The 21,798-nt window shown below is 34.4% G+C and overlaps 1 protein-coding gene across 6 annotated transcripts in view; it reads right to left on the reverse strand.

The window, feature by feature from the left end:
- The window catches only part of LOC149818941 (ATG8-interacting protein 1-like), a 42,190-nt gene extending 22,939 nt beyond the window's left edge, over positions 1–19,251 (reverse strand). For 3 of the 6 annotated variants that reach the window (XM_089985953.1, XM_089985948.1, XM_089985952.1), the window contains exons 1-4: positions 19,118–19,251; positions 18,420–18,462; positions 16,728–17,171; positions 16,156–16,508 (exon numbers count right to left, since the gene is read on the reverse strand). In XM_089985953.1, the coding sequence (XP_089842079.1) occupies positions 16,156–16,508; positions 16,728–17,154 (780 nt within the window). In that variant the 5' untranslated portion in view covers positions 17,155–17,171; positions 18,420–18,462; positions 19,118–19,251. Of the gene's footprint in view, positions 1–15,646; positions 16,509–16,727; positions 17,172–18,419; positions 18,463–19,117 lie in introns of those variants that run through there. The other 3 variants (XM_089985949.1, XM_089985954.1, XM_089985950.1) reach the window with 3 other exon arrangements.
- Positions 19,252–21,798: the final 2,547 nt, after the last annotated feature.

Raw genomic sequence — 21,798 nt, forward strand, 5'->3', positions numbered from 1 at the left:
TATTATAGTTATTTGGTTTTACAAAGTGAGGGAGCTTATAGGCCCTTCCATTGAAACCCAGCCTAGTAACAACCAAAACATCATCATTCTTATTTGTCATGCCAAAACGAGTTTTCTCTTGACATACCTCGGCAAGAGCATCCTCAAGAGGAATAGCCTTAGTTCTATGAAGAAGAGAATACCTCACTTGCTGAAAAAAATGTTCCTTCTCAATTTGCTCTCTTCTAATCTCAACATCTTCGAGAGCCACCCATTTTGGCTCAAAAAGTGTTAATTCATCCTAAAGAGGAGACAAAATGTTAAAATAATCTCGAATACACATGTCTCCTTAGTGGATCTAATCTTGTCTTGACAAAAATATTGTCTAGCAAGAACCTTTTGGGTATATATACCCTTAAGAAAGAACCAAGCTTCATTGGCTCTTCTAAATTTAGTGATGTTGGCACATATTTTTATGTCAACATTGTTCATAAACCATGCCAAAATTTTTGCATGATTGCTTTCCCAATCCTCTACCTTTATTTGATGTTCATTGATGGCTTTATCATGATCATCTCCAACAAGAGCTTTGACAACACCTTCTTCGACCTTGGTGAGCTTTAACGATGGTTCAAGAGAAGTATCCATCATAAAGCCCCAAAGTTTCTTTCATCTAAGATGATTTTTCATGGCCGAGGCCCACATCAAGTAGTTGGATCCATCGAGTTTGAAAAAGAGCTCCACTCTTGATTCATGTTCTATGATGAAAAGAGAGGTAAAAAGGAAAAGAAGACAAACACACCTTAGTCACGATCTTTAATCTCCACAAGCCAGTCTTCCAAGATCAAAAGAACCCAATGGGCTCTGATACCATATAATGAAATAAGAGATAAGAGATACCCCTAATCACACAATAATGCCACTAATGGGCAAGATACAAAAAGTCAAAAGGCCACTAATGAGCAACAAAACATAGACACAAGGTGCTTAAGCACAATAGCACAAGAGAGCATAAATAAATAATGATTTTATTGAAGAAATGCTCATAAGAAAGAATTACATTGAGAGGGGCCAAGGTCCCCTATTTATACACAAAAGGGGAGCTCTATAGATTTGTGATCGTTGGGGAGGATCCAGGGTTACCGAAAGCGCCTATAGGAGTGGGGAAGCACGCTTCCCTGAAATGCACTTCGGAAGCACAAAATGCAGAGCTTCCAAAACGTGTGGGGGAAGCGCAAGTTTTAAATGGGAAGCGAGCTTCCAGTTTTAGCTCTTAAAAATGTAAATTTTACCAAAAAAATAAAAGAAATACCTTTTTTTCCTTCTTTTTCTTTTTTCTGTTTTTTCCTTCCTGTTTTTCCTTCTTTTTCCTTTTTTCTTCTTCCTGTTTTTTCCCTTCTCTTTTCTTTTTTCCTTTTTTTCTTCTTGTTTTTCGTTCTTCTTCCTGTTTTTTTCTTCTTATTCTTGTTTCTCTCTCTCGGTCTTCATGTTTTTGCTATAGCTTATGTTTTTCAATTATATATATAACTGATAATCTTGTGTTTTAATTATTTTATATATTCTGTATTTCAGTTATTATAATATGTATATTATATATATTGTGTTCGTGTGTTTCATTTATATATATATATATATTTCTATATGTGCAATTCATATATAATTTGTTTGACTGTTTCTAAGTTATATTTCTGAGTTATATAATTTATATTTTTGGTTGACTGTTTCTGATTATATAACTTATATTTTTGGTTGATTATTTTTGAGTTATATAATATAAATCTTATATTTTGGTAAATTAAAAATATATATAATTACATTTTCGCTTCCCTTTGATTCTTATTAGCGTCCCTTTCGCTTTTCACTCAAATCCTAGGTCGCTTCCTTCTTCGTTCCCCCTTCGAATCCTGGTTCGCTTCCAGTTCACTTCATAGGTTGCTTCCGATATGTTTCTCGGTTTGCTTCTAAGTCGTCCCATGCTTCCCGCTTCCTAAAGTTTTAGAAGTGCCTCGCTTCCCGAATCGCTTCTCATTCCCACTTCCTCGACTGACAACTCTGGGAGGGTCCCAACAGTCCTATAAACATGGATTAGTTTGTCCATGGTCAAAAGTCAAAAATAAAAAAAATAAAAAATAAGACAAAGAATGTCGGGGTACTTTCCCTCAATACCGTGATTATTTGAGAATCTCTATATATGTTTTGGCCCCTTTAATGTCGTATGTCATTGTTGTCTCATAATCGACTTATAATCTAGATTGAGCTATCTCTCTATATAGTTTGCTTATATTGGTCGTGCTCATTCTTCATTGATATTGATGTAACCTTGATTGCCTTTGCTTACACAAAGTTTATGAAAAATTATCAATTGACACCTTGTTTGCATATGAGTACACTATATTCCATCTACCTTTATTGGTTTTGATTTGAAACTGTGTTTTTCAAATCGATTCTTATATATGAACTCACTTATTTGAAAATTGATTTCCATATGCTTTTATCACCTCCTTACGACACTAGTTTTTGTTCATCATAGAATTTTAACTTTTATGCATCATATTCTTTTTGGCCTTGTTGTTGGGTCAGAGTTAGCTGTTGAGGTGAGTTATGTGTGCACCTCAAGTCATCTTATCGGTCTAGACTATCATGTTTATGAGTGTTGGGTTGACACTTGTCTTGGGTCTGACTGATAGTTGATTGGCCTTTGAATCCATGGATTGGTTCACTCTATTGCTTTTGTAGAACCAAAGATGTTTGTTGGGGTGAGTTGTGTGCACCTCAGTTTTGTCAGCTTAGATTGTCGACTTATAGTTTGGCTCTAACTGACAGTTGTTTGATCTTTGATTATGAGTGTGTTGTATCACCATTGATATATTGTTAATGCTTGTATTTATGCTTATTTGTGATGGCTATATTCTTCGTTTAAACCATGATGGTTTACTATATAGTTTGTAAAAATTCATTGTTCTTACCTTGATTTCAAATCTTGTTTTCTTGGTGACACTGGTTTGTTTTTATTGCAAGTATTGATTAGATCATTTGTTTCTCCACCCATACCTCTCATTTGAGTGACTTTTTTTTGTTGGATAAGAGATTTTTGTTTATTAGTTTTACAAGGTTATGGTGAGTTATATGCACCCATTGTAGCTTATGTTATTATTATTGTATTGTCAGATAGCCAGTATTGCTAGTGCATCGTCTTGGTCACTAGTAAGGTTATTTCTAACATTTGTGTTTTATCTCGTCTTATGTGTTGATACAATTGAATTGTGATGTCGTTTGGGTTGGAGGTCAAAGAGGTGGCTGCTTGTGGTGAGTAAATTGGTGTTGAGATTTGTAAATATCGTTCCTTTTGTTAAGTGAGATTTTTTAAATCTCCATAAAAATTTTAAACTTTTACTATTTTGCCCTTGTATGGGAAATGTTTATTCATTAAAATATTTCCATGCATTGTTATGTGCATTGAATATGCTTTAATTGCATGTTATATATATATATATATATATATATATATATATATATATATGCTGAGGTTATTTAGACTTGTTCCATCTTGCATGTTTTGCATAAATTTAATTAATTCCTCAATTATTGTAAACTCCTTTGAGTGTTGTGGTAAAAAAAAGATGATTACTTATGGTAAACAAACTATTGTTGCAAAGTATATTTCTCTTGATTTGTTGTATGTGGGCTTTTGAATTTCCTCATTATTTTCGCTGCACATTTATATGAAAAAGTTTTTTTTTTAAATCCTTTCCATGAACATTTTATTTTCTCCTAGGATGGATTTAATTCTATGGTGAGTTGTTTAATTGATCTCTTTAATCTTGTTCTTGATAATTAAATAATCAAATTCATGAGTTAAATATAACTACATGTATATTGTCATGAAATGGTGTGGAACCCAAGACATTCCAAATTGTAATCGAAATGCCAAATCGAAAAAATATCTAGAACTACCCATCACTCCCTCATAACTCACTCATGCACACACCCATTTATTTATATAGAAAAAGGTAGAGAAGAGAGAAAAGGGGAATACCTTTTCTAGCTGTTGGACCTTTCCAACAGCTAGAAATAGTCAACCTCAGTTGACTAGTATATATATTATATTAAACAATATATATACATATGTATTTATATACACATACGTGTATATATATGCATAAAAAACTACATCCATCTTAACACCCCCCTCAAACTTATAGTGACTCACTGTGAGTTTGAAATCACAAAAGAAGAAACTCATTACACAAAATGTCTTCATAGACTTCTCCAAGTTCTTCCATTTAGTGTCTCTTCAAGGGGTGCTTAATTGTACGCTTCATTATATAAAGAATCTTCAATATCATCAATTCTTGATATTTTCGAAATGTCTTTAGAATCATCCATAACGCCAATATTTGGAGAACCTTTAAAGAGAGCAAAACAAGAGCAATCTAACAATAAATAACTATAACTATAACTATATATATATATATATGGAGAAGGGATGGCTAAGCACACAAACATAAAATATATACAAAATATTTAATAAGTCAATTTAACATTTTCAAAATCATTTAAAGTAAGAATTGATTTTGGACAGTCATTAACTTCAAACATGATAGTCATTCACAAACTCGACCATAATAGAATAATGTTAAGAGATAAGCACACAATGATAAAGTTATTTTCTATGTCACAGGGATTCGGCTAGCAGGGTGCCGCACCCGCGTCGACGCGACTCGACGTGGGTGCGGTCAACCCGACCCTGGGTGCATTGACCGCACCCAGGGTCATTTCGGTCTATTTTTTTTGGATTTTTTTTAAAAAAAATTGCCATATGAAATGGGCTGCGGAATTTTAAAAAAAATCTTGAGGGGGTGGGTGTTGCCCCCCTATAACCCCCCGCCCGCTGACCGCGCCTGGGGGAACCTTGGACCCCCCATATATATATATATATATATATATATATATATATATATATATATATATATATATATATATATATATATATATATATATATATATATATATATATATATATATATATATATTTACATTTTTGCCCCTGCCACACCCCCGCACTCGGGTTTTTTGGAAGTGCTGAATCCCCGCACCCGCACCCGCACCCATGTGATAGGTTATTTTATGAAAATTGTGCACATATAGATCTATCACAAAAAGGGCATGATTATTAAAGAAAGAACTCACAAAAGAGTTAAAATCACAAGACAGTTTTACACAGCAGAAAACATAAAAGACAAGAGTGTTAAAGAAACATTAATTTTTCAAAAGATTATACCAAGTGTCAAATACACACAATAGTTACTATAGGCATATACATAAGAGTTTTCACTAATGAAATGCTTAGAAAAACATGTAATAAAATATGCAGAATTACAATAACAAAATGCAAAAGCATATACAAGTTCAAGCATGGACAATACAAAGACACGAAAGCACAATACAAGCACAAAAATGCATAAGCATAAGTCTACTATAGGACAATACAAAGAGTCAACAAAAGGTAACACAAGAAAAAAAGAATATATATTTGTTTATTGAATATATGCTTGTAAAACATAACCTTATGCAAATTATGCAAGACAATTAATCATGAAATAACTCATGCAACTAAAGCATATACAATGTAAAATGCATGAAAATATTTCAACCATTTCTCATAAAAGAGCAAATGAGTTTAAAAAATTACCAAGAGATTTTAAAAATCGCATACATCATAATGAATGAATTTTGCAAATTAAAACACTAGTTTGACCAGAAAGATTACAGAAAAATAATCATAATACTTAGTCATCAAGTTGTCACGAACTGAAGTATATGCTTTGGTGTGCCACTTATGGGCAAGAGAACACTTAGAGAATATGACCTCTTATGGGTCAATACATGAAAACACAATAAGCCACTAAGGACTGAGAATACACATAAAAATAATGAATATTATTAGGGAATAATCCCTTAGAGAAGTGATACAAAATGAGAGGGGGTAGACCCATTATATAAAAGAGGGAGCTAATACAGAGCCGTTGAGATATCTAGTTATTGGGTAGGGTCCAACGACTCTTTGTTGATTCCCCAAAAGCCCATGAAGGCTGGGAATTATTACATTAAAAAGAATAAAATAAAAATAAAAAAAATAAAAATAAAAAAAAACTTATTTTTGTTGTACATAAAAAAGACCAAAATACCCCTGAACTACGAATATACAGAAATGTACAGAGATGCATATGTAAACATATATATACATATATGTTTACATTTAACACTCTCTCTTAAACTTACAGTGTGATTACCGAAAGTTTGTCCAAAAGGAAATGAAATCTTGGAGAAGGCACTGCAAGCTGATATTCTGAAGTCACATACGAAAGTGAAATAGTCTTCTTCAATAATTTTTCACGAACATAATGATAGTCAATCTTAATATGTTTAGTGCGCTAATGAAAAGTATGATTTTCAGCAATGTAGATAGCACTTTTGTTATCACAGCATAGTCTTGATGGCTCTGTCACAATTACTCCCATATCCTTGAGAAGACGCCTCAACCATACAATTTCAGTCATGGTGGTTGTCATGGCTCGATATTCAGCTTCTGTGGAGAATAGATATACTTTATGTTGCTTTTTGCATTTCCATGACACAAGAGAATCTCGTACAAAAACACAGAACCAGTAATTGAGTGTTTGTCATTTGGGTCTCCTCCCCAAATCAAAGTCAAAATAAGCTATTAGGAGACGAAGATAAAAATAATCTTTTACAAGCAAAATTTTTTAAATATCGAATAATATGCATCACAACACTCATATGCACAAAGGTAAGAGAGTGTTGAAATTGACTGGTCGTGTGAACTGCATGTGTTATGTCTGGTCTGGTAATAGTCAAGTATGTCAATGCTCCAATCATCTGCCGATATAGAGTATGATCTTTCAAAGTTTCTCCATAATCAATTTTCGTCTTTGCATTTATCACTTCAGGAGTGTATACTCTTTTGTCATAAGTAATTTCAGACCTGTCAATAATTTATGTTGCAAATTTGGATTGAGACAGCAGATACCCTACAGGAGAATATGCAACCTCAATCCCTAAGAAAAATATGAAAAAACCAAGGTCAGTCATTTCAAAACTTTGTTTAAGAATAAATTTAGCTTGATTTACTTCCTGTTTATCTACTCCAGTAATAATCATATCACCAACATAAAGTAACAAAATAACAATACCTGCAACAAAATTCTTAACAAACAAAGCAGTGTCAGGAATTATATCAAAGTTTAAGCATAACAAAACTAAGATGATCATACCAAGCTCTTGGAGCTTGTTTAAGGTCATACAAAGCTTTTCTAAGACATAGAACTTTTCCCTTAGGAACATTATATCTAAAGAGCGGATCTATATATACTTTTTCTTTTAAATCACCATTTAAAAATGCATTTTTAACATTCATATAATAAATTGGTCAATTCCTAACAGAGGCTATGGCTATTAGAATTCCAACAATAGTCATACATGCTACAGGAGCAAATGTTTCATCATAATCAATATCATATTCTTAAGCATATCCTTTAGTGACTAACCTATCTTTATGTCTCTCTAGAGATCCATCACTTTTAGTTTTGACTTTAAAACCCCACCTGCATCCTATTGATTTCTTGTTGATTGGTATATCAAATAATTCCCAAGTTTGATATTTTTCTAAGGCTCTAATTTTTTCACTCATTGTATTTTGCCACTCGGGATAGTCCTTTGCTTGATTATATGTGGAAGGTTCAAACAAAGTATGAATAAATTTTTGCTAAACAAGCTCTATGTTGAGGTTCGAAAGATTCATATGGCATAAATCTATCTAGAACTCTATGTGGTCTTTTTGAGTATCTAATTCTTGTGTTTTCTTGTTCTTATATGGTTGAATATTTTTCAAAAGCACTTAGTTGTTCATTATCTTTTTTTTTTATATTGAATGACATTTGGATGATCGTGAGGCTAAGTAGCTTGAGATTCATTACAAGTTATCTCATTAATGTCTTCATTTAGTGGGGGATATTTCTAAAACCTTTTATTTACTTTCATCTTTAGATGAGACAGTGTCAAAACCATTTTCTTGTTCCAGAAATGTGACATTCTTAGAAATATAAAGTTTGATATTTTTAGTATCATAACACCTAAATTCTTTTTGGCTTTTTCCGTATCCTAAGAATATACATAGAATTGCTTTAAAAGATAATTTATCATTCTTATGGGTGAGAACAAAACATCTACACCCAAAGACCTTTAGTCTAGGATAATCAGGAGAGATATTATAAATTTTTTCATATGGTGAAAGATTTTGAATTTTTAAAGAAGGTAGCCTATTTATAAGATATACGGAGGTGAGAGCTGCTTCAGACCAAAAATATTTGGGAATACTTTTAGATATGAGAAGAGTTATAGTGGTCTCTATTATGTGCCGATGCTTTTTTCCGGCCAAACCATTTTGTTGTGGCATATTAGCACATGACCTTTGAAGAAGTATTTTATTTTCTCTTAGATATTGTTGAAAGTCATTAGACATGCATTCACCCCCTGAGTCAGAACGAAAAATAGATATATTAGACTTTAAAAGATTTGTCACTAACCTATGAAAAATTTTAAAATTCTCAAATACTTTATGTTTATGTTTGAAAAAATATATTCAAGTATAGCGAGAGTAATCATCCACAAAAATAACATAAGTTCATCCCCACTTGGAGGGGGCAGGGGCATAACCCCAAACGTCATAATGAATTAATTCAAGCAGTTTAGTAGCAGAGAAAGACCTCTCTTGATATAGAATTGATTTCATTTTTGCAAAAATACAATCTATACAAGAGCTTTGTTCATTACAAAAGATCCTCATATGAGGAATATTAGATAATTTACAGATACTAGGGTGTCCTAGTCTTTGATGCCACAAAACTTTATCATTTTTTTTAAACATTAAGGCAACAAGTCTTGACAAGAATTTTCAACTGATCCATACAATACAAGTCTCCTTCTCTATGCCCTTTCCCAATCTGCCTCCCGAACTGGATATCTTGTATTAAGCATTGGTTATAAGCGAAGGAGACTCTACATCCATGATCAATGATTTGAGAAACAAAAAATAAATTTAAATTTAGTTTTGGAACAAATCTTATTTGAGGAATACTAAAACTATGACATTTTTCAAAATTTTCAATTCCATTAATATCAAAAGAGGTTGTGCAAACATTTCTTTTACTAGTAGAATTTCTACAATTGGAAAGTATAAATTTATCACATGTCATATGAAATGATGCACCAGAGTCTAAAAGCTAAGAAGTCATACTTCGAGGAGAAGAAGAGGAGACAGCAGCACCAGTTACACATTGTCCTTTAAGTAGAGGTTGCAATGCCTCCATGAGTTGAGAAATAGACGTTCGAAATTGATTTACTTGAAGAATCTTAGTCAACCGAAGCAACTTTCTTTTCATCTTTGTTCTTGAATTCCAGACAAAATGGTTTAATATGTCCTAGTTCCCTACAATTATGGCAAAAAATACCTCATTTTTTCCTTCTATCTCCTTTTCCTTCATACACATGATTCTTTTCATAGTTATTGTTCTTATAAAAGTGTGGGGTTTCTATGCATGAGTGTTGGCAATTGATTTTGAAACGGCCAACACATTGTCCTTAGCTTCTTTTGCTTTATTTTGAAACCTTAATCTAGTCTCTTTCATGCATACTTGAGCTAAAACCTCTTGAAGTTCATCTTGTATTCTATGTATGATGTTGCTTCTCATTTGTTCAAACTCGGGTTGCAACCCTCTCATAAATTGAAATAATTGCTCATTGTTTATTCACTTCTTTTTAATTTGAGCATTACTAGGAGTTTCCCAAACAGGCTCTAACTTAGACATTTGATCTCACAACTTCTTTAAAGAGCCAAAGTACTCTCTAATACTCTTGCAACTTATCTACAATTGTGTATCTTATCTTGAAGCTCTCGGCGAAATGCAATGTCGCATTGAGTATATGTTTGTTTAATGAAGAGTCATGTTTCATTGGCTCTTTCAAACTCCAAAATAGTTTCACATGTATCTTCGTTCATACTTCCCATAAATAAGGAAAGTACCTTGGCATGGACAATTTCTCATTCCTTCAAAGCTTTCTTATAGCCTAAAAGAGTTTTTTCATTTTCTTCTCCTTTAAGAACCTCCTCTTTAATGGTTCTATCATTTTCTTAAATGGATTTTGTGAGATTGAGTTGTGGTTCTATTGAGGAACCATCAATATACTCCCACAATCCTTTACCAATAAAGATTCTTTTGACGGCAGTAGCACATAAATTGTAGTTCTTTCCATCAAATTTTATTAGAACTACCATCACCACTTTTTTTTCGATCATAGAACCAAGGAATACAAAGCAATAAAGAAGAAAGAGGAATAGAAATAAATATTTGAGCAAACTTTCAACTCTTTTTGAAGCACCAATGTCTCTATACATTCATAAGAAGATCAATCTTCAAGAAAGTTGGTAGGCATGTTTCCCGAGGCAGGCCCAATCTTCACGCTACCTTAAAATATGCTTGAAAAAGAATTGAATAATACTAAGGAGTCTATAGGCTTTGATACCATGTCAAGAACTGAAGTATATGCTTTGGTGTGCCACTTGTGGGCAAGAGAACACATAGAGAATATGAACTCTTATGGGTTAATACATGAAAACATAGGAATAATCGACTAAAGGCTGAGAACACACAAAAATAATGAATATTATTGGAGAATAATCCCTTGGAGAAGTGATAGAAAATGAGAGGGGGTAGAGTGAAAATACCTTTGAAGATGTGCACTATAAGCACCAACACCATAAAAGAATATGTGTTCAAACACACACCAAGGACACTTGAGCAAAAGTACCAAAAAGGTACAAAGGGGACACCCGCAAATGCATAAGTTGAATTCAATAAGAGAGGATGAGCACTAAAGGCTCTCACAAGAATACATCTTCAAGGGGGGAAAGCCCCCTATTTATAATACAAAAGGAGACCAAGTGGGAGGGGCTCCTACTAGCCGTTGGAGCCCTTCTAGCCGTTGGAGGGGGTTCAACGTCTACCCCCTCCCACTTTGACTTAGTCAAAGTAATAATAAAAAAATAAATGAAAAATAAAAAATTACATGCATGTTCACAATTGTGAAGATGCGTAAAAGGGGGAAATGCTGAAATGACCAAAATGCCCCTAGGGATTACAATATATATATATGACACATTTTAACACCCCCCCTCAAACTTAGGGCACGATGACCGAAAGTTTGCCAAGAAGAAAATGAAATCTGGGGGAACATAACGCCTTTGTGAAGAAGTATGCTAACTGGTATTCTGAAGTCACGTAGGGGAGTTCTATGACTTTTTGCAAGTAGGCTTCTCTGACATAATGAGAGTCCATCTCAATATGCTTGGTACGTTTATGAAACATGTGATTTTTAGCAATATAAATTGCACTTTTATTGTCACAACACAATCCTGTAGATCCCTGAATTTGCACACCCATGTCTTTTAATAGTTGATGAATCCACACGATTTCCATAGTTGTAGAAGTCATGGCCCGATATTCTGCTTCGGTGGAGGAAAGAGACACTTTTTGTTGTTTTTTGCACCTCCATGAGATTAGGGATTCACCTAAAAAGATACAAAACCCGGTGGTGGAGTGACGGTTATTTGGGTCACCTCCCCAATCAGAGTCAGTATATGCAATCAATTCTAAATTAGAAGATGAGGAAAGAAATACTCTCTTGTTTACTGTGCCTTTTATGTATCTGATAATACGAAGGACAACACTCATATGAACCAAGGAGGGGGCATGCTGGAACTGACTTACTGTATGAATGGCGTGAGATATGTCGGGCCTTGTAATACTAAGGTACATAAGAGACCCCACAAGTTTCCGATAAGGAGTAGGGTTATCCAGAGGAACCCCATCATCAATCTTCATTTTAGAACCCACAACTTCAGGAGTCTCATAAATTTTTTTCATCTGAAATGTCGGACCTGTCAAGAATCTCACAGGCCAACTTAGATTGAGACAAAAAATAACCTCTATGAGAAAAAGCAACTTCAATACCCCAAAAATATGTCAGATATCCCATATCTGACATTTCAAACATTTCCTTCAAAGTAGATTTGATATTTTTGATGCCTTTAACATCACTACCTGCAATAAGCATGTCATCAACATATAACAACAAAATCACAATTCCATCATCAGATCTTTTGTTAAAAAGAGTTGTGTCAGTATAACAAGAAATGAATCTTATTTGAATCATTATTTCGTTGAATCGATCGCACCAAGCTTTTGGAGCTTGCTTTAAGCCATATAAGGCTTTTCTAAGGCGGAGGACTTTACCCTTAGGAGCATTCATGCCAGGAGGAGCTTCCATGTAGACTTTTTCGTTTAGGTCTCCATTCAAAAATGCATTCTTAACATCCATTTGATATATGTTCCATTTTCTAATAGATGCAATAGTAATTAAACATCTTACAGTGACCATTCTAGCCACAGGAGCAAATGTTTCATCGTAATCAATATCATACTCCTGATTGTACCATTTTGCAACAAGTCTAGCTTTGTATCTTTCAAGAGTCCCATCACTCTTGGTTTTAACTTTGAATACCCATATACATCCAATTGCCTTCTTTCCCTCAGGAAGGCATTGAAATTCCCAAGTTTTGGCTCGGTTAAGTGCACTAAGCTTAATTTTCATAGCATCTCTCAATTCTAATTTCTCTTGAGCTTCTTTAGAGCTCGTAGGTTCTTCATATGAATGTATGACACTAAGACAAGCTTTATGTTTTGGAGAAAATGATTCGTAAGATATAAATCTAGATGGGTTCCTTCTGGGTCTCTCGGTTCTTCGTAAGTTGCTAGATTGGGTAGACTCACTAAGATCACTATATCTTTCCATGGCACTTCTAAAGGAATCCCAATCTTTGTGTGAATAAGTAATTGGTTCACTTTGAACAAACACAGGAATTCTATCATTTGTTTGTTCAACAGACACAGGCATTTCTTTCTTAAAGTTTGTCTCATCGTCACTGAAATCATCGTTCTTATCTAATAATTTAAATAAAAATGAATAATCAGCATCATCAGAAGAAGTTTTGTCTTTCTCAAAACCACTTACATTCTCCAAAAAGGTTACATTTCTTGACACATAAAGCTTATCATTTTGAAAATCATAACATCTAAATCCTTTTTGGGTTTCTGAATAACCAAGGAAAGCACAAAGAATGGCTTTGGGGGATAACTTATCATTTTTATCGGTAAGAACGAAACATTTACAACCAAAAATTTGTAATCTGTTATAATCAGGTTCTTTTTGGAATAAGACTTCAAAGGGAGATTTTTGACTTAAGGTTTTGGATGGAAGACGATTTATTAAATAGACAGAGGCCAAAGCAGCTTCAGCCCAAAATCTTTTTGGAATTCTTTGAGAGATTAATAAAGTTCTTGTAGTTTCAATGATATGCATGTGTTTCCTTTCGGCTAAACCATTCTGTTAAGGAGTTTTGGGACAAGACCTTTGATGTATAATCCTGTTTTTCTCAATATATCTTATAAAATCATTTGAGAGATACTCTCCTCCGGAATCAGTTCTAAAGATTTGCAATTTTCCATTGAATTGAGTTTGAATCATAGCATGAAAATTTTTAAAGGTGGAGAAAACTTCATGTTTATGTCGAAGAAAATATATCCAACTATATCTTGAATAATCATCAACATAAATAACATAATACGAAAAACCTCCCTTAGAGACAACGGGTGCAGGTCCCCATACATCTGAATGCGCAATTTCAAAAGGCTTAGTTGAAAAAGTTGATCTTGATCCAAAAGGTAAGCTTCTCATTTTTCCCAAAATGCAATCATTACAATTGAAGTCCTCCTTACATAGAGTTTTAGTAAACTGAATATGAGAAAATTTGTCAATATTTGGATGCCCAAGACATTTATGCCAAACATTTATATCTTTATATTGGGCAATGTTACAAAAAGATGTTTTCAGAATTTGAAGAAATTTCATAAAGTAGAGATTACCCTTTCTAGAGTCTTCCCCAATCAACTTCCCGGACTGGCGATCCTGTATCCAACATTTATGTGATGAGAATTTGATATCACACCCATAATCCGAAAGTTGAGAGACAGAAAGTAAATTCAAGTTCAATTTTGGGATAAATCTAACTTTAGGAATAAAAAAATCTTGTCTTTCAAGATCATCGGTTCCTTTAATTTCAAGAGAAGCCCCATCCGCAGTAGATACAAAGGACGGTAAAATATTTTTAGAATAATTGGACAAATCAAGTGCATTCGGAGTCATATGAAAGGATACTCCTGAATCTAAGAGCCAAAGAATTTTACTTGGAGGTGAAGAGGACATAGCGGCTCCGGAGATAGATCCTTTAATCAATGGTTGAAGGGCTTCAACAATTTGTTGGAGAGAAAGAGATCCATTTGATGAGGATGGCCGTTCTTCCGGTTGAGAGGTGGTATCCATTGCAAGCAATTTTTTCCATTTGGGGCAAATAGGCTTAATATGTCCTGTTCTTTACAAAAATGACAGTGAAGCTTGCTATAGTCTCGCTTACCATATTGCCCATTTCCTCCTTGATATTGATTCTTGAAATGAGGAGGTTTGTAGGTTTTTACATTGTTCCCCGGTCTTGACACCGCATAAGCTCCTTCATCTTCATTCTTAGAAGGAACGGCCAACACATTTTGATTGGTTCTATTCATTCTCAATCTAGTTTCCTCTCCACTCAATTTAGTTAAAACATCTTCCAAAGGAGGAGAAGAGAAGGAAGATAAAAGAGAGGATCTAGATTGCTCAAACTCGGATCTAAGCCCATTTAGAAAATTAAAGAAATGATCCTCTTGAAGTTGTTTTTGCCTTAGCTCAATTGCCTCTTCACTCCACTTTGGTTCGAGGAGGGCAAACTCATCCCATATAGCCGATAACTCGGCAAAATATTCCCTTACGGTCAATTCTCCTTGTTGGAGAGTCAAAGCCTTCTTTTGAAGATAATATTTATGGGATAAATCTCTTGATGTATGCATCCGTTCAAGATATTCCCATACTTGATATGCCTTCTTAAACTTCAAAATATTGGCATTGATTTTTATTTCAACGGAAGAAAAGAACCACGAAAGAATTTTGTAGTTTTTCATTTCCCATTCTTCATGCTTCTTATTATATTCTTCAAAAGCCCTCTCGCTTTCTTCACCTTCAAGGACCTTAATCTCCCCTTCCTCAATAATAGTAACTTTATTGTGTGTGTGTGTGTGTGTGTGTGTGTGTATATATATATATATATATATGTGTGTGTGTGTGTGTGTGTGTGTGTGACACATTTTAACAGGTAGATCCCATTATATACAAGAGGGAGCTTATAGAGAGCCGTTGGGACCTATCCAAATACTAGAAATCTAGCCATTGGGTAGGGTCGAACAACTCTTTGTTAATTTCCAAAAAGCCCATGAAGGCTGAGAATTATTACATTAAAAAGAATAAAATAAAAACAGAAAAATGAAAATAAAAAAACACTTATTTCTGCTGTACATGAGAAAAGACCAAATACCCCTGAACTATGAATATACATAAATGCATATGTAAACATATATACATATATGTTTACATTTAACACAAGCTAGTACAGGTAAGCCATAACATCAATCTCCAAATGCAAAATGTCTATATGAGACATAGATAAGCATGATATATAGTTATTTCAATGATTGAATCAGTGAAACATGCTGCCAATAGAAAAAAATCCATCATAGCTTCATCAGTCCACATTGTTAAGAACTAAAGAACTTTAATAATGTTATAATCATATCCCTAGAAAGTGATCATTGATTTCAAATCATAATCTCAGGCAAATATACAAAAAATAATGCCAAAAGTGAAATTATGTTTCATTTACAACAAAAGTGATTATGATTAGTATCAGAGAAGTTTGCAAATCAACTTGTTCCTTGCATCATAACCATGGATTCTAGTATATGAAGAGGGAATAGAATGTAATGGAGAAAGAAATATCACACAAACAAGACTAGGTAGAAATAGGAATACTGAATTATGAAACAAGAGTCTGCCTTCATACAAAGATACGTATAGCACCTAATATCCTGAGAGAAACTAACAAGATAAGATTACCTTGTCATTAATGCTCAATTTCCACTTAAGCTGCTGAATGTGGAACTTTTCCTGCTGCCAACGGTGACCTAGAATGACAAGTCCCATCAAAGCTGCAGCAACAAAAACAGACCAGAAAGCATTTGCTTCCCTAGCCTGAGCATATAAAGACAATGCCTGACGCTTCCACCATGCTTCACAAGGAAGACCAGACCCTTTGCTTTTTATTTCTTTCATCAACTTTGATGAGTTTGCAGAATCTGAAGCATAATCCACCCTTGAAGCAGAATCCTCTGGCTCTGTTGCATCTTTAAGCAGCTCAGCTTCAATCAGGCCACTATCGTTGAAAATGGTTGATCCGCTTCTATCAACTTCTGCATAAAAAGATCCAAATTTAGTGGATTTGTGGATACACTGCTCTCCAGTCATTCCTGACTGTTGAATTAGTTCAATCCATTGAAGCCCTTCCAAAGTATTGGCTTCTTGTAAGCTTTTACCAGGAACCAAAAGCTCCTAATCCTTTTCATAAAAAAATGGAATTTCATGTGAAGTGCCTGACACTGCAAAACATTTAACAGGCCTCTGCATCTTACTGAAATCCCAGTTCTCATCAGTTCTCCCAGCTGTTTCCCCTTCTGTGTCCAAGTCATGCATTTCCATGGGATCAACAATTTCACTCCCAGATTCATTGCAAATTTCAGAACTGTGGAGTAATCCCTGTTGCAACTTTTGATCAACATTCCCTGAAATATTTTTCAGTCCTCCCATGATAAGGGTTTCATCAGACACCAAGGGAAGATTCTCATGTTCGTTGGGTGGGAATACAAAATGATCCGACATGAACATCGTGGGTGCACATTCTTGTTGACCATCTGTCAACTCTCCTTGCCTACCACCTTCATCTTCTTCATGTGTCTTAGGACCTGGAGATGCATCATATGCTGATGCAGTAAGAGATACTACTTCCCAGTCATTTCCACGGGTCAAGGGCTCTATCCCATCCTTTTCACCATCCGCCATCTATGAAGACACCTTTTCTGCAGAAAGAAAAAGAATAATGAAAACGACAAGTTATTTTTCTTGGAAATGAATGGAGCAACACCAAAAATGTTGTAAGTTGTAACATCAACAATTACATCAAAACAAAGCAAGCCGCAAGTCAATCACAAGTCTTTCAAACTTGAACTCATAAATCCACCATTCCATTTATGCAAAACAAATATGCATCTCCATTCATTGAAAAAATATAAGAAGTGAGGGTTCCAGTCCAAAAATTAGATGACCATTCCTCGAATCTGTCAATATCAAATGAGAAATGTCTAATTGATTAACAACTTAAACCTGAAATTTTATATTGATCAACAAGGCAACAGAAACAGAGATACAATCTTCACTTTTAACAATTGATTAAGAGTAGGGTGTAACTGCCTACACCCAAAAACCACCAAATGCCAGAAAAAAGGTCTTTAGCAGCAGTCATAACCAACACTAAAAACCATTTTAATGCACATTTCCCACCGATAGGATGCACATGGTGCATCTAATGGCATTCAAAGCTATGCCCAATCCTAAGTAACTAATGCTTCAGTGATCTAATTTTTCCCCCACAACAAAAGGCATCTTTTTAAATGCCCAAGTACTTATTTCATCATTATCATTTGCAATATAAAGAAGATTACCAACAGCATCAATGAAACCAATAGAAAACAGTCAACACACAAGCAAACTCCTAACACATGAAGTTATATATATTTTTTATCTGCCGACTTCCTTGCAATGCATTTCCCAGGTGTCCAAAGGTTCCCTAGCGAGCAGTTCACCACACCCACCTACCCACATGTGTGTGTAGTGATATTAAGGAACTGATTGAAGAGAAAAAGAAATCCAAATAAGACATTCACCAGAATAAGATCAAATAACTTTAATTTTAACTAATTCAAATAAAAGACCGATCAAAACGTCTGGACCATTTTCTAAGGTTAGCGAAGCAATCTTCTGTTTTTTGAAAAAAAAAACATCAGTTTCACCAACTAAACTAACCTACTCATTCATTTCCTTCCCTTAAACATCTTAACCAAGCTAGAACACAAAATTCGGAATCTTCATGAAAGAAATCGATCCAATGATTCAGCACCATCCGTAAAACAACTTAAACCCAGAAAATATCAAACAAAACAAAAGCCTACAGATTACCAGTAACCCGAATTCAGAACTGATTCCATCCAAATTATTTAGAATCGGCACAACCACAAAATTCCACCGTCTAGAAAACGTAAAGAACTCACCAAATAAAAAGGAACCACTGATGCCTTCTCTCTGAAAAGCTTCCTGAGGCAAACACGCAAAAAAATTGAACACCATATCCAATGCCACAACAATAAGGAAAGAATAGAACAAAACCAGAAAAACTAAACGAAAAATGAATCATCATCTCAATTGAATCAAATCAAACCCGACATCCAAAAAATAGCCATCTTCTGCATCAGAACCCTAGTGATTCCAACAAGAGGGACACGAACCCATACATGCAAAATCATAATTACGGAAAAAGTTCGTTACTAAAAGTTAAAAAAAAATCAAAATCAAAAGAATAGGAACAAATAGAAGAAAAAAAATCGATTCTTCACCGATTCACGGATTGGAAAAAAAACAAAAAAAATGCAAAAAATACATAAACTCAAATAATAATCACGCCATAAACTCCAGTTACTAAAAGGGAAAAAAATCAAAACCAAAACAGAAGGAAAAAATCGATTTTTTCACCAATCCACAGACTGAAAACCCAAAAAAGCACAAGAAATAGATAAATTAACAAACCCATGCGTTAGAAATCATAATTATGCCAAAAAATGAAGCTACCAAATGAAAAAAATCAAAACCAAACCAGAGGAACGAAAGAAAAAACAAGAACGGAATTCGATTTCTTCGTCAATTCATGGACGGAAAAAAGACAAAAAAAGCGCAAAAAATAGATAAAAATTACCCCAGAATTTCGAAACACTAGATTTAATCCAGGATCAGCGAAGGGAGTCAGTATCTGGAGCTCCGATCGGGTTGCCGGAGGAGTTTTGCTCTGCTCCTCTCCGCCGGAGAACGGGAGAAAATTTAGAGGGAAACTCTGACAGGAGGAGATAAATAAATAATTATATACTGAGAAATGTAAATACGTGAATTGACAACAATTTCCGCGTTGGATTATGGAAATTACTGAAGCTCATGACTCATGAGAGTTCGATTCGGGTTGGATCCGGCCATGCAAGTCTTTATCCGACCGAATTAAGGGCGCGATTTATGAAACAGTCTAGACTCTAGAGATGTAAATGTGCTGGTTTTGGATCTGATCTAGGTATGATATAATTGGATCTGTAGGATCTTGAATTATCGGATCCGGATGTGGGTTGATATAGTAGAACGTGTTTATCTTGGCAACCTATTTTTCCGTGTAAAAGGGTCTAATAGGAATCGGAGATGAATTATCTAACTTTATTTAGTACTAGTCAGCAAAAACTTTTAAACTAATTTGGGTGAGGCAGATGTCTGATTCGACCCGGTATCACTTGTATTTTATCGCATCTGAGGGCACGTTTGGAAGTGAGAGAACACTATGGAAGAAAAATTATCCCTCTCAATCTCAAACGTGAGAAAAATTTTGAAAGAAATTTTTATTTTTAAAAAATCTGACTTTTCGATTGAAAATTCGGGATGGAAAAATTTTTATATCAAAAAACTTACTTTTTGCATTAGGGCTGAGGGCAAGACATCTCTATAAGTCATTCCATTGGCTGCCTTTCTCTACCTTCGTCCTCTCTCTCTCATTCTCACACAGTAGGATAGAGCGAATTGACCCTTTCTCGCACGTTTGGGAGGAAGAAAAATTCTCATATTTTTCATTTAGAAAAAAAATTACTTGTTTGTGCATAAGAAAAATAAAATAAAATAAATGTTAGAAAATGAGACGAAGGGGATGGTGGTAGTGGCGTAAGACGAAGAGGAGGAGGATGAAGCGGTGTTATGGAAAAGAAAGGGAGAAATATTAATGGATGTGCAGCAAACGAAGTGGTGGTGATGGTGGTGCTTGATATGACAAAAGGCTGAGGTTGGGGAGAGCAGACGGAGGTGAGGTGAGGGCAACCATGATTGACGACTGTGTTGTTGAGGGGAGAGCAGGCGGAGGTGATAGGACAAAAAGTAGTGCTTTGAAAGGGCCACTAAATGTTATTTTTTGCAGTTTTTTCATAATTTTTTTGCACAGTGATCATCCTTCATGCACGTGATATATATGTGAATGAAATATTTGGGAGAAAATCCATATATATATATATATATATATATATATATATATATATATATATATATATATATATATATTGCATGAAAACTGCATATTTTACCATACAGACTTCCCCCAAAATATGTATAAGGAAATCTGCATGTATATAAGGAAGTTCATATATTTTGAGGAAGTCTGCATATGTTACCATGTGGATTTCTTAAAAAGTATGCGGACTTTCTTATACATATATGCTAACTTCTTTTCAAACATGTAAATTTCTTTCAAAATTTGCCAAACAATATATCTTTCAGAGAATGTTTCTTTTCAACCGCTAATGTGATCTTAGTGACATTAAAAAGCTAACATTATGATTTATCTTTGTCATTTTTGTTAGCATATGAAATGTCAAAGATATCATGGTAGGCATGTTAAAGCTAGATGAATGTGGAAATGAAATGTCATATTATGTTGTCATGTACCCATGTTAAAAACATGTATTGTTAAGATTTTCAAAAGGGTAATTTTTTTTGTTGGAGCATCGTTAATATACTAGGGGATGAAGGAACCATGAAATGATTGTTTGAGTGACCAAAACAAAGAGGGATTTATGTTATATGCATGATCACGATAGGGCTGAGGTTATTTCTTTTATGTGGGAAAATATCAAGGTGGTTTGGATTCATGCATAGGTACCTTGGTCATTTTAGCAAAACTGGAATTAATACGGTTGAGTATTGTTCTTATATATATGATAGTTGGGGGTTTAAACTATCCTTTTAAACCATGCACACACTGATTGATCGCATGCGAAAGTCTCTCATGTTTTGATTTCTTTTGTTCATGCATTACTGCTTTCACTGCTCACTGAATATAGAGTTCAGTTGTCATTTTATGGGAGGCTTCAGGAAGCCCATGAGGTCTGAACCTTAATCGAGGTTTGAAGGTTCGAATTGGACCCCAACCTCGTTTTTGGTATATTAGCAACCTTGGACAGATGTGAACACCACAAAATTTTCAAAAATTACAAAATTCCCCTTTTTACCCATGACCCTCATTTTTTGAATAATTGAGTCAGTTTTAATCAAAATTCCAATTATTCCTCAGATTCACTAGAATCCAAATCCATTTTCTATATCTGACTCAATTTCAAATCCGGATTCAGTGTCAAAATTCAAATCTGAACCTCGTTATCCAATTTTTAAATTGAAATTACAAAAATACCAAAAAATGGTTTCTGAATGGCTCAGACAGTCCATCCCGTATCCGTTTGGATCCACTGCTCTGTATTTGTTGATTCAAGGTCCAAAACTCAAATATTTTCTCAAAACTCCGGATCTGAACCCGTTTTCTGAAGAAATTTCTAAAGAATAACCTCGAATTCTCAAAAAACC

This window comes from Nuphar pumila, chromosome 13, assembly GCF_984573655.1.
Source record: "Nuphar pumila chromosome 13, dmNupPumi1.hap1.1, whole genome shotgun sequence".
Taxonomy (NCBI): Eukaryota; Viridiplantae; Streptophyta; class Magnoliopsida; order Nymphaeales; family Nymphaeaceae; genus Nuphar; species Nuphar pumila.